This window comes from Aythya ferina (assembly GCF_964211825.1).
Source record: "Aythya ferina genome assembly, chromosome: 1".
In the NCBI taxonomy this organism is placed as follows: Eukaryota; Metazoa; Chordata; class Aves; order Anseriformes; family Anatidae; genus Aythya; species Aythya ferina.
The window spans coordinates 182591831-182604887 of record NC_140296.1 but is presented as its reverse complement, the minus strand read 5'-3'; the positions used below and the strand labels follow the sequence as shown (position 1 = coordinate 182604887).

At 40.1% G+C, this 13057-nt stretch overlaps 1 protein-coding gene across 4 annotated transcripts in view; it reads right to left on the bottom strand.

Annotated features, from left to right (window-relative positions):
- The window catches only part of CPED1 (cadherin like and PC-esterase domain containing 1), a 147373-nt gene extending 134921 nt beyond the window's left edge, over nucleotides 1-12452 (bottom strand). For 3 of the 4 annotated variants that reach the window (XM_084532759.1, XM_084532761.1, XM_084532762.1), the window contains exons 1-3: nucleotides 12299-12452; nucleotides 11318-11818; nucleotides 829-1015 (exon numbers count right to left, since the gene is read on the bottom strand). In XM_084532759.1, coding sequence (XP_084388885.1) covers nucleotides 829-1015; nucleotides 11318-11569 — 439 coding nt within the window. In that variant the 5' untranslated portion in view covers nucleotides 11570-11818; nucleotides 12299-12452. Of the gene's footprint in view, nucleotides 1-828; nucleotides 1016-11317; nucleotides 11819-12079 lie in introns of all 4 variants that reach the window. The other variant, XM_084532760.1, reaches the window with a different exon arrangement.
- Nucleotides 12453-13057: the final 605 nt, after the last annotated feature.

The following is a 13057-nucleotide window of genomic DNA, read 5'->3' as shown; positions in this document are numbered from 1 at the left end:
TGATCTCTCTGGTAGTCCCAGGAAGTTACTGCAAGTCTGAATGATACAAACGACACTCCCTTTAGCATGAGAAATAACCAAATGCACTCTTCTGCTGACAGACTGGTGACCAGCATACATTTTTCAAAGCCTCCCAGTTCCAAGATTGACTTCCAACAGAATATTAAAGTGAGATCACAGTTTCAGTTCACACCTCTAAGGTGTCCAAGACCACTTTAACATGGTCAAAAAATATAACTGGTGCCCAAAGCTCCTCTGTTAGGCACTCTACAGGTCTACACCACAAAGCTACAGTCCCTTGTGCAAGAGATCAAGCTTCCTGAATTCAAGCCTTTTGACTATAGATCAAATTTTAACAGGAACTAAGAACAAGCAGTAACTTCCGTCAGAATCCACTGCAAGTGCAAAAGGTACTTTTGTATTGTGCTGTTTAATAAGCTATTACATAATGAAAAAGAGTGCCTTCATGCATTCAGCTTTTCTTTAAGGGAGAAAATGAGAAAGAAGCAAATATTTGTTATATCATGAAATGCTCTACCAAAAATCACTTGGCTATTATATTGATGAAGTCAGTGTGTGAACTCATCATGAACTGAAGTGATCTGACTTGGTTCTCAAGGCTATGTTCAATTACTTATGAATCTTTATAGAAGGAAGTTTCTAATGCAAGAATCATTTAATCGTGAAAAACTAGTGGCATAACTGGGCAGGGTTTGACCATGGTTTGTATCCTTCCTCACATTGAGAATGTGTAAACTTTATTTCTGTGGAAGAACACTGGATTAACAATTAGTAATTAACACGTTAATTAAGTCAACTTATTCTTACTGTGGTAAGGGCCCTCATGTCTCAGATCTTCCATCAGTCTCCTGTTCTCAAGGACTGTGACTGCATATCCATGCTTTTTCAGGATGTGTTCACAAAGCTGACGCTCAGTTTTACTATGGGCAGGAGGTGCATACAGAATTGCTCTTCTTGTACGGCTTCCAAAGTACTGGAGAATGGAGTCTTCGATCTACAGCAAACAATGCAAAGAGAGTGGTCTTAAGATAGGACACTTTTCAGGAGCATAATACATAATCGTTATTTTTCTCAGAAAGATATTATCAACTTACAGTGACATTTGGGAAAGTATTTCTTGTACAATAAGGGATCTTTTCCTTAAATAAGGCATAAAAACAGGATGCTCCATGTGGAAAACGGGTCACTAATATCTGGAATTGTATAGCTATTCTTTTGCGATAAAACCACCATTAACAAACAAGATTTTCTTTTGGTGAAAAGTATTTGCCTTTAGGAGTGAAACATGCCAGCATTTAAAGGATTTAATTCAGGATGATAAGTTAGTTCTTGGCAAGTTCAAGAATTTCAAACTAGCAGCAGTCAGCAGTGTCTGCTTCAAAAACAAAGTCATTCCATGCCTTCTAATTTTAGTAAGCTTGTCACTGGACATAGGAATTGTTACACAAACAAGGCACCACAATTTTTGCACAGAAGATCACACTGAAAAAAAAAAAAAAGAGACAGATGTTTTGACATAAACAAATGCCTTTCAAGATGTGTCCATTTTCTTTATAGGCCTGGGATCTAGTGTTAAAGTCACTGTCTCAGTCATCTGTTCACCAACTACAGGATGCAGTTTTAAGTTACACTTGGCTAAAGTGAAAGCTTCTCCATGACAGTGAGGGGTACAAACTATTTTAGACTCCTGAAATCCTAATGCTATTTCTGTTTGTGTTCCAGAACAAACATCCCTTGTTGAAAGGATCTGTGTAATTGATGAGGGGACCCTGAAAATTATCTAGATACAACACTGTCAGAGTCTTCTACATACAGTTGCTAAATGTGCAATCCAAAACTACTTTAGTCATTGGGATATTCAAACAAATGCTGATCACATGCTGGTCGGAAGAAGCACAAATAGTACATGGTGAAGTCACAGGAATTACATTATGTAAACTGGTCAGATGTCCTCCCTGTCCTTGCAGTACTTTTAAAACACATCAGTCCTGCAGTAAGCTAGTGCTAGGCTCTGAGGGCCCTCTCCCCACCTCAGCCTGTTTCATTTACTTCTCTCCCACTTTCACCCCTCTCCTCTTATCTTGTCTCCTTCCTGCCCCTCGAGTAACTCCAGCAGCTGCTGGCAGCCGTTCCTCTCCATTTCCCTGCTCTCCTCCCTCCCTCTCTGTTCCTAAATCCAGCCCTTGCCCTGCCCCCCCCCTCCAGCACTGCCTCTCTCCCTGCCGCTGCCTTGTCCAGAGCAATGCTGCTGCATAACATTACAGGCTGTTCAGCCAGATGTTTCCCACTTTCCATTTCACTCATATCATGGAAGAAAATCAGTGAAAAGAGACACCTCCAGCTCTATTTTGCAAGCAAATCCAATTTTCCATCCCACGTGTGTAGCAATGGCCAGTATTGCAGGGTGAACCAAGGACACGTGAGAAGCACTGAGGGACTGCAGCCCAGGACACATTCGTGTCTGGCTTTTGGCTTGCAATCACTGCTTGTCCTGCTGACATCCTTCCCTGTGCAGCTGAGGGTGTTTGCTCTCTGGCACGAGTCCCACCTTGGACTTTGCTGCACTGTGTGTGCACCCCTCTTTCACATCCAGTTTTAACACTTTGTGTGTGTATGTGCATGTGTGTGCAGCTGATAAAAGCTGCTGGCAAAATATACCTGTCTTTGCAAAAGCAAAGCCTTTTGCAATGTCACTCCTTAAGCATCCTGCTTAAAACAAATGGTAATAGCTTCTATCTTGAGTGCCCCGTAATCATTTTATTTTCACCTGCAAGTGATGGTCCCGCAAGCTCTGCCCCAGCATGGCTGCTTCCTCACAGCACACGCCTCCTGGACCAGGCCTTGGCAGGACCTGATGCTCTCTCACAAGAAGCTTCTCTTCTCCCCAGAAACCTGTGTTGTTTTTTTCTTGTGATTAGCAGCTTCACATCCTTCTTTAGTGTTCCTCTGCTCTCCAATAACTAAACATACTTTATCTTTCTTCCCCCCAAGTGTCCCTGCAACACTTGGGGAGAAGAGGTAGAAGAGGGTGGATGAGGGAAAGGTGGTTTTAGTTTCTTTTGTTTCTCGCTTCTTTGCTTCTTAGTAATAGGCAATTAATTTCACTAATCTTCTACACTGAGTCTGTTTTGCCCATCACAATAATTGTTGAGAAATCTCCCTGTCCTTATCTCAACCCTTGAGCTCTTTTGTATACTATTTTCTCTCCATTTCCCTTTGAGGATGGGTGAGAGGGTGGTTGTGGTGGAGCTCAGCTGCCCACCTGAGTAAAACCACCACACTGGTCTAGGAGAAATGCCCATCTAGGAGGAAAGGGTAGGCCTGGCTGTGGACAGGCTCTCCTGAACCTCAGCTCCTGCTGTCCAGGCACTGACCAAGCAATTAATCACTTTTATCTGCTCACTTTCCAAAAAACGATAATGGAATCTTTGGGACACTGAGACAACTAAATTTAACAGCTTGACCTGAAGTCTAATCTGGTGCTACTAAATAATTTGAAGTAGCACCGTTTATGGTCCATACTTGAGATCCATATATATATAGTGTTGCCAAATTTATTTCCCTTTCCTTTCAGAGCTATTTGAAGTTCAGGTTACAGTTCAGGTGCAGTGTCTTCTCTGTTTTCTTGCCAAGCCACTGCAGGGTAGGTTGGGTTTTCTTTATCTGTGTTTCAGTTCCCTGTTAGCTACACAGAATTAAAAACGTTCTGGCCTACTTGATGCCAATAGCAAGCGATTCCATAATTTCTTCCAAAGCTCTACATAAAATGCCTTACACAACTAGCCATGCTGATCTAGTTACTACTAGATGTATTTCAGAATTCCAATATTATAGCAATAACAGTCATGTTTCTACACTTAAAGAGTCTGCTGGTTTTTATAAGATGTTTCTCAATCATAAAAATGCAGTCTGGGCAGAGCTGGTATAAAAGAAGTAGGGTGCAACAGAGGAAAATGAGCTGTTCACATATTTTGACATTTTATGGTCCTGATTTTTTTTGACATTCCTATAACTTTAATGTACAGCAGGCTTACACACACACACACACACAAGATCAAAAGGATCAATAACATTTTGAATATTTAAGTGTTAAATGGACAAATGTTTTCATACCCAGACCATTTTTCTTCTTCTTCAATTTCAAATTTCAGGCTATTTGGTGGCAGCTCAGTTTATTATAGATTCAATATACTTATGTGAAAAGGATTGTTGAAGAACATCTGTGGTCCACGTCTTACCTAGGGAATAGTGCGGCTGTCTCCACTGAAATTAATGAGGCTTTGTAACAAAGCTGAGAATTCCCATATCATATAGGATGAGGTCTCTGTCAGCTTTGACATGATATACCTGCTCTTAAAGCTTGCAAGTCATTGCCATTAACTGCGTCACTGATCCCATTTTAGTGCGATTGGCTGTTACACAGATGATCCACAGACTTAGCAACCTGGTCTAAAAAATCATGATGGACTCAAAAGTGAATAAAAATGCACCAAAAAAAATAATCATACTTTTGATTCCTGTTTATAGCATGACACCCCCCCCCCCCCAAAAAAAAAAAAAAAAAAAGAAAGCAAACTGAGCTCCATCAAGTGTATTGTGTACTTTTTAAAATCTAATCAAGTATATATTCCTCTGAGGCTCTGAGGCCTTAAAAAAGTAGATCAACAGCTCAGTTTACATAACATGAAAGCTCAAAATTACGTAACTGTCTTTGTCTGCCTGAAAATAGACATCCACTATCTGAGTTGTACTTGTTAATTCTGTCGTCTACCTGCAAGTTCCACATGGCTGTGAAGTTCTTTGTTAAAGAGAAAATGTTTTGACAAGTTCCTTTAACCAGTTTTTCCAATTCTAGGTTGTGAATGTATAAGGATACAGTAGATTTTATTAGTCTCTGAAGCTGTCCTCTTTTTTACAGAATTTCTGGTTTGTTCCAAAAATCCAGAATTTGGTCAGTAATTAAATCCTACAATATATAATTACTGTTGTTGTTTTGGCCAATTAGAAAGTAGAAAAGATATTTCAAGCTAAGAGGAGAAAAACAGTTCCTTGGCATTTTTTCAGATTCCAAGAAGATTGTATAATTCCATAAATATTGATGCATTGTCTCTCCCTGGCAAGGAAGCAAATATACAGTTTGAACAGTTGCCAGAGAATTTCATTGACCATCACTTCAACTGCAGAAAAAAAATAAAATATTTTTCTTCCTAAAATAATGTCCCAACTCTCGTTTGCCTGACCTTTTTTTTTCAGGAAAGAACTAAAAAAACTGTGAATCATCTTCTCAGCTACCCAGTTCTGGTGGTGTTAGTCCCTGTGTCAATTACAGGCAGCCTCTCTTTTACACCAAGCTTGCCAAGACTGTCAGAAGTTTGTCCAACAGCTTCAAATAATTTGACTGCAACTTTTACACACTGCTTTCTAAGGATACTGGGCTTCTGCAAAATAGATACACAAACCACTATGAAAACTGAAAGCCCTTGGCATATGAAAGGGGAGTGTAAAAGAAATACTGGGAAACAGAAGCAGTCTTACATAAACAACACCAGCATTATTGGTGATATTCACAGGCAGAGAACTGCCTGAAATCCTGTTTAGCCAGCAATGGCACCTTCACTGCTAAATACTGTCTAGCACAACAAAATTACAAAAAAAAATCTATGACTGGGACTCCTAGGCATTCCCATGCTAATATTATGTAACATTAATGATAATAAGAACTTAGCATGTGGTTCTAATGCCCTAAGTGGTTCATTTACAGGACCGTGCAGACCTTTATTAATTCCAAATGTGACTTTTAAATTCTTTCCCATGTTTGCCCAAAAGTTCACAGAAATAGTAAGTCGTTCATATTACTGTTGTATTTGAAGTGCACATAGCTCCTTTATCAAGAAGTCACAGAGAAGTTAATTTCCTGTTTCACTTTCTGGAGGACATTTAAACGTGTTGGCTTTAAGTTCTGTTAGATTTCCTAATCAGAAAGGACTGGGTTGTAGAATGAAACAGTTGGAATGTAATTCTGCTTCCAATTGTTTGCTGAGCAAATACAGAACAAGCGACTAAATTATCAGCACTACTTTGATGGCTGTTTTCTGATGACTTCATAAATCCATGAGCAAAACTGGAGTTATTTGCACAGCCATCGCCAGCACTCTGGGCTAGAAGTACTGAACTAAATTTTCAAAAATGCCTTTGCTTTATGATTGCATGTAGTTCCTGGTCCCAACTATCTTGTATTGGGAACAAATGATGAGCCAAATCCTACCATCTTATCAAGATAGATGATTTTTTAAGGAAAGGATTCCAATGAAGCATAAGTCCTCCATGTCCCTCCCTCCACTTGCTGCCAATGCATCCTTCTCAAAGCTCCCTTCCTGTAAAGAGTCTCCACCCTGCCCCTCTTTCCTGACTACTACCACAATAGCTGAGCCCTTTATCACCAAAATATCTTGAGCTATCTGTGCAGTAAAAATAGCTGTTTCCTCAGTGCCTCTTGCATTTTACATTGAAGGGTGGGGGGGGGGGGGGGGGGGGGGAAGATGGAATCTTCTGCTTTCGTAGGATGCAATGTGAATGTGGTATAATTCCAAGGAAGGTAGTTGATGAGACCAGACCATCTGTCAATTGCTTTCTATTAACTGAGGTTTCATAGTAGCCAAGTTTTCCACTTCCTTTTTTCTCTTGTGAAAAAGAAAATAAATATCTTTTTTAAGATTAAATTTACATTTAAAATGTATCAACAAACATTATGCATAATGCAGTCTTTTCTATCCAGAGCTCTCACCCGATCCATTTCTGCATAATAGCAGAAATCATCCTTCTCATTTTATCACCCAGCTTCATTTATTCTTTTTCTTGTCTTCCTTTATTTCCATTTCCCTACTCATCTCCCTTTCTCTTCTCCAATACAAACCCAGCTCCTCCATGCACAATCCCATGTGATCTAGTATTTCACAGCCATAGGCCCCTATTCTGCCTCCTACATCTGCCCCAGCCAGGGCCTCATTTCCCCATGCCTTGTTCCATGATGTTCCCCTGTTCCCCTCCTTCCTTTCCTGCCCATTCTATCTGAAGCATATAGCATCAAAAATCAATAGGAAAAAAAAAAAAAAAAAAAAACAAAAAAACACGTATGTCTTTAGATGGTGAAGTTCATCAAATCTGTTTTTAAATTTCTGTGTTTAAATGGCTCTGACCAGACAGAAAGTACCACTCAAGGAAAAAGAGGATAATCCCACTCTGTCTGTCCAAATTCTGGTAACAATTTCTCAGTTCTTCAGTCTTTGACTCTACCACATAGATACCTGGGCCTATAACATGTGCAAGACATTCAACAAGATCTTCCTCTAGATCTTGGGTTTATTACTAAACCATGGTAACCATTATGTTTCTCTTTTCCTTTTTTCCTTTTTTTTTTTTTTTTTTTCTTTCTACATAATAACTTGGAGATACGGCCACATCCAGGCTGTTATTACCCTGCATCCCTCATATTGTCCACTCCCAGTAAATTATATCCTACCCTATAAGTTCAGAATGCTCAGCTGTAAAATCAGTTCCTTATTCTTGATCTTTGTTCACCTCATTATAGCTCCTCCTGGGGATGTATTTATTATATAAGGGATAAGTTGAGGGCCTTGAAAATGAAGACAGCCTTTTTTCACTGTTCCTCTTATCTTTCATTTCCTAAGATGCCAGCCTTACCCACTCATTAAATTCTCATATGACCAGCTGCTTGTCTAGTTTATTTACTTTTTCTCAGGTGGCCCTAAATAGCCAAGGGACGTGAGGAAAGGCTCTTAAGCATATCCATGAAATAATCTCCTTCGAGACCCATCTTAAAATTTGAGATTTTAAATCTCCTTTCTTATACATTGGCCACAGCTAGTATGCCAAAACAGTGCCTAGGATGTGCAATACTGTCACGCTGCCTCCTTGCAATAGTGGAGGTACTATGTCTAACCAGGCAAAGCACATTGCTGTGCAGAGACACCTAAGTTGGCTCCGGATGAATTAATTCAGAGAGTGGAAATGCAGCTGTGACCAGCTAATTAGCTCTTCTCAGAAATGCCTATGAAGCAAAGCTAAATCACTTGAGTGTAATGGTTTTACATCTGTCTGGTACCAAAGGTATTTCTGGCACAGTACTGTGCCATACAAGCCTACCCACTGGGCTTGTTTAGGCTTTTGTTGTTGATGATATTGATACCAGTTTCAGCTTAGATACTCCAGCACCACCTCTCCTCCTTATTATATACATTGGCAAATATTTCCTTGTGCAAGAAGTAAGTGTGGCTGGCAGAACCTGAAGACAGCCTGCGCTGCATGTGATGGCTCTCTCTCACACCTTTACTGCTAGAGATTCAGAAATAAACATTCTACTTTTCATGCTACTGATATTAGAATTTAATTTTATACTAGCAAATGTTGACCTCTGCTCATGAGAAAATAAGGCCAGAGGATCAGCTCTCAAGAAGCTTTTAAAAATCCTGTAATGTGTGATACCTGGGAGAGAAGTACCATGAGCTCTGTCAGGCTTTACAGGCTAGGAATGAAATCTGCATTTTTGCAACTTATAAAAGGCAGCTTGCACTATGTTCCTGAGAGTAATGGCTCCATCCCAGGGTATCCTGGATGTCATTAAAGACACATTTGCAGACCAACTTGGCAATTTCCAACACCATGCTTTTTCCACACTTGCATGGAACTTTCCCTTCTTAAAATCTTCACCTTTTCTTCCTCCCTGCTCATGAAAGGCGCTTTTTTTTTTTTTTTTTTTTTTTTTTTTTCTTAGGCAATTGTGCTATGCATACCCTGAATGGAGATATTATCAAACTTTGGAAGGAGATTTTGCATGTGCAATAATAATCATAACCAAATTCTCACAGCAGCCTCAACACAATACTGATTGTTTCTCTGAAGGAAACAAGAACTGAACCTGCCCTACCCAGTCTGAAGAGGTCCTGTGGTGTGACGTGAGATGCTTCATCTCAAAACCCTAAAACACTGGATATTATTTAAGGAATTGTATCTACAGCAGGGTCTTCTTTTCCTTAAAACTTTTCTGTGAACTTCCACTTCGTAAAACATGTTGCAGTGCTTCCTTTAAGCCACTGTTTACCTGTACAATATATTCTTTTAAATAAATTCACTTTCTGGAGTATTCATAGAATAAGAACATGTGTGAATAATTTTTGGACTATATTTTAAAGGATTTTTCTAGATTCATAGATGAAGATTTAAACCAGGGCCTTAATGAAAACTTGTTTTCAGGCAAGTTACTGTGGGTGACCACATGACTGTAAAATAAAACAGTGAGAAGTTTCAACCATGACATCTGTCTTAAATGTTACTGGGTACCCAGTAAAATCAACCAAGATAACAGTTCAGCTATTTGCAAAAGCAGTGGGCGAAAACACACAGTTCAAAAGCGCACTCTCAAAACAAAGTACAGAGATTTTTGGAGATGTTTGTCTTTTCTGTTCCCTGAGATTGTTATTCAGCCCACACAACCAACAGAGCACTCTCTGGAAACAGTGAGCAGCTAAGAGTAACATCCCAACATGTGCAAGACATTTTGTTCATAACGCTCTAGAGGAAACTTTCAAGACAAATAGGGAGCCAGCTACGGGTGGTCTTCAGAATGTGAAGAGGAATGTGTTAGAGTAGCACAGGCCTGGAAAACATAGCTATGAGGGTTAACGTGCATTTAAATCTGTACTACAGGTTCAGCATGTGTGTGATAGTCACATTCAGCCATGCGTGCTGGAGAGCAGTAAGTACAGCATGTTGTGTGAACGTAATCTTTCTTTTTATTTCAAACAGCTAGCACACCAAGTTCAATCTGCATCTTCTTCAGACAAATTGGGGAAGTAGAAATTACAGATATTTTCAACCAAATAACATACAAGCAAAGGTTTGTCATTGTTCTACCAACTCTTTGAGATTTAGGTAACTGAATTTAACATATTAATTTTTCATTGCCATGACAATAACAATAAGTAAAAAGGAATGGACTATGTCAAAAGTTGTATGCCCGTGCAACCTACACTGTCAGATGTGTTCACTTCCCTTTAAATTGTAATTCTTCATGTCGCGTTGTTGAACAAACCCAAATCTGAGTACCTAGTGTACTAAGGGGTCATTAAAATAAAAAGTCATGGCAAATGCAATATAAAATAGATTTCTGCAACTCACAAGAAAGATCTCTCTGACCTTCATAAAATATATATATATATATATATATTTTTAAGACTTAAGATTAAACCTTGCATGCCAGTTATTTCACATATCTGTTTTTGATTGCAGAAGATGCACTTTACAACTGCTCTCCTAAAATCAATATTGCTGACCTTTCAGACTCTGAACCCTACCCAATCAAAGAAGAAGCCTTCTAAATCACTGTTTATTTTTAGAAACTTGAACTGCTTTATGTGGAAGCTGTCCATAGTCTGTGATGTCACAGATTTATGTTTACAGCTGTGATACAATAATACATAAAATGCCAGTGAAATGATAATTTCACAGTGAGGGCTCTGCTGAACTATTAGCAGCACTCCATAGGACTGAAGGAAACCTGAAGCATTTGTGCTAATGCTGATCACAGATTCCAGAGTGAAAATAACTACCTCAGTCTGGAACGTTTTCCAAGTAAAATAACAGTGTCTGCATTTGTTAGGTTTTAACACCCATCCTAGGAACCCTGTGCAAAATAAACACGAGGTCAGGTAACCTAAGGACAGAGTAAAATTTGTGGGATAGAGATTCCAAAGTAAATACTGTGATTTGAAAATGTGAGAAACACTATTTTATTTTATTTTTTTAATGCGCTTAAATTCAGCTTTTCAGCATAATTTCAGCACAGTTCAAAACTGACCAGCAGATAACTTTAATACAGGGCAACTGCAGTCTTGCTGCTAATAACAGCCTCAGTCACTGTTCTTGAAACCCCAACTGCCTCTTGATTTACGTGTCTGTGCTGGAAAGCCTCTGACCCTATTCCTAAAGCCAAAATAACATACAGCCTGTGCAGCAAACTGAAATCTCTCTGGAGTCACAGAGTAATGCCATGTTTCAGTCAAAGATTTTAGGATTCCTCTGTTAGCAACACCACACTGAGGAGCTGGTAATGGAGATGTGCTTGCACATATGCCACTGTCATTAGATCACTCATTTGTTTGTACACAGACCTCAGACTTTCGAGCTTAGTATATTTTTAGCTGGACTCAGATGATCCTGCCAGACTCACCATCCCTCACCACGCTAATTATTGCTCAGCACTCTGCTCCAGCTGACTTACCTTTCTCACTGCCTGTGTGTCACTGACAGGGAAGAAGCAGCGAGTGCTGCTTGCTGAGACCTCCTTGTATCTTCCTGGCTGTGTTTTACTCAGTTTGTGTGGAGAAATCCCATTAACAACTGCCGAAAGGAAGCTGCTGGTCATGAGAGGAGTCAGGGTCTGGCAGAACAGACAGACAGCCACCACTAAGGCCAGGAGGAAGGGGCGAGGGCGACAAAGCCTGCGGCACCTGGGGACTTGCCCACAAACCATGGCCTCACTTCACCCTTTGCCACATTGCAGATGCATTTGAAGTAGCCACGTTCTCACAAGTTAAAAAAAAAAAAAAAAAAAAAAAAAAAAAAAAAAAGTGAAAGGCAGTAAGGCAGTCTTTATCCAAAACTAGTGAGGACTTTCTCCATTTCTGCTGCTGAGTCCTTTCTTGGTGCCTGGCAAGAAGTCACAGGATCCAGAGGAGCATGGGCTTGTAAGGTATCCTCCCATGGGGTTTATGGGAATAACCTGTGGAAAAAAATAAAAAATAAAAGTGAGGAGGAAAGAACAGCAGCATGCCATGGGGTCCTTTGCAGGGAGCTGTAACAAGCCCTTCCACACCGCGATCCCAGGAGGAGAGACCTGGTAGCAGACAGGTGAGGAGCAGAAATCCTCAGCCCCAGCTCTGCAAAAGGAGCTATTCAGACAGACAGCAGCATCCAAGAAATCAAGAGGTTAAAGCTGAACGCATTCTGTCCACATCTGAAGAGAGTAAGAGAGTGTACCAACCTCGTGAACAATCGTTTGCTGTTTTTTCTCTCTTGCATTCTCAGTTCCTACTTTGTTTTTAGTTTCCTTCAGTCCAGTCCTTTTAAATTGCCTCTTTCCTGTCAGCATGCACCAATCTCTGCCTAAAAGTGATCATTTATCTGAAAACTGACAGACTACAAAAATTTTCCTTTGCATTTGTTGTGTCCAGACTGCAAGCTCAAAGTTGCATTTACTTACTCAGCTCTTATCCTGTTAGAAGTTTCCCGTTCCCCTCTAATGGGCTGCTGATTAAAACCACTTGGAACAACCCTGGCTCATGATCCCGGCTCGTCTCACACACTCAGAAGGCAGGCACACGCACATACACACGCCATCTGAAGCCAGTTGGACCACAGATTTCATATAAATAAAGGCTGGACTGCTCAGAGGGTGGGGCTAAGCTAGCTGCGCTCCGGGCAGGCACGGGGCTTGGAGACGCAGCCTGAGATCCGGATGGGGAACAGGAGGTGTCCTTGCTCACGCTACATGCCTCGAAGCCACCATCACTGCAATTTTTAGAAAACTGCTGTTACAGCAATCGGGCTAATTGAAACCATAAAAATATCTTGAAGGCAAGTAGAAATCTGAGCAGCACCTGCAATATTTTACTCTAGATTAACAAAAATGTTGTAAAATGAAGCAGATTTACTCGGACGTGTCACTGACAAAGCAGTTGTAAGTACTTTTCCATAATAGATATAATGTCTCATCACAGTGTATAAATAAAAGTTCTTACTAATGTTAAAGAGGGAAAGAAAAGAGGGCAGACAAAAATACTCCGATGAAAGCACTTAGCATCTAAGCCACAGAAGGTCTTAGTTACTACTTCCCCCTGCTGACACAGGACAGGGACGAGACAGATGGGAACAGTTGAGGAACTCTGTTGTCTTTATAGACCTAAACTTCTCATATAATCCAGTTTCTTTAGCTAAAAATATCTGTGTACAAGTCATCTAT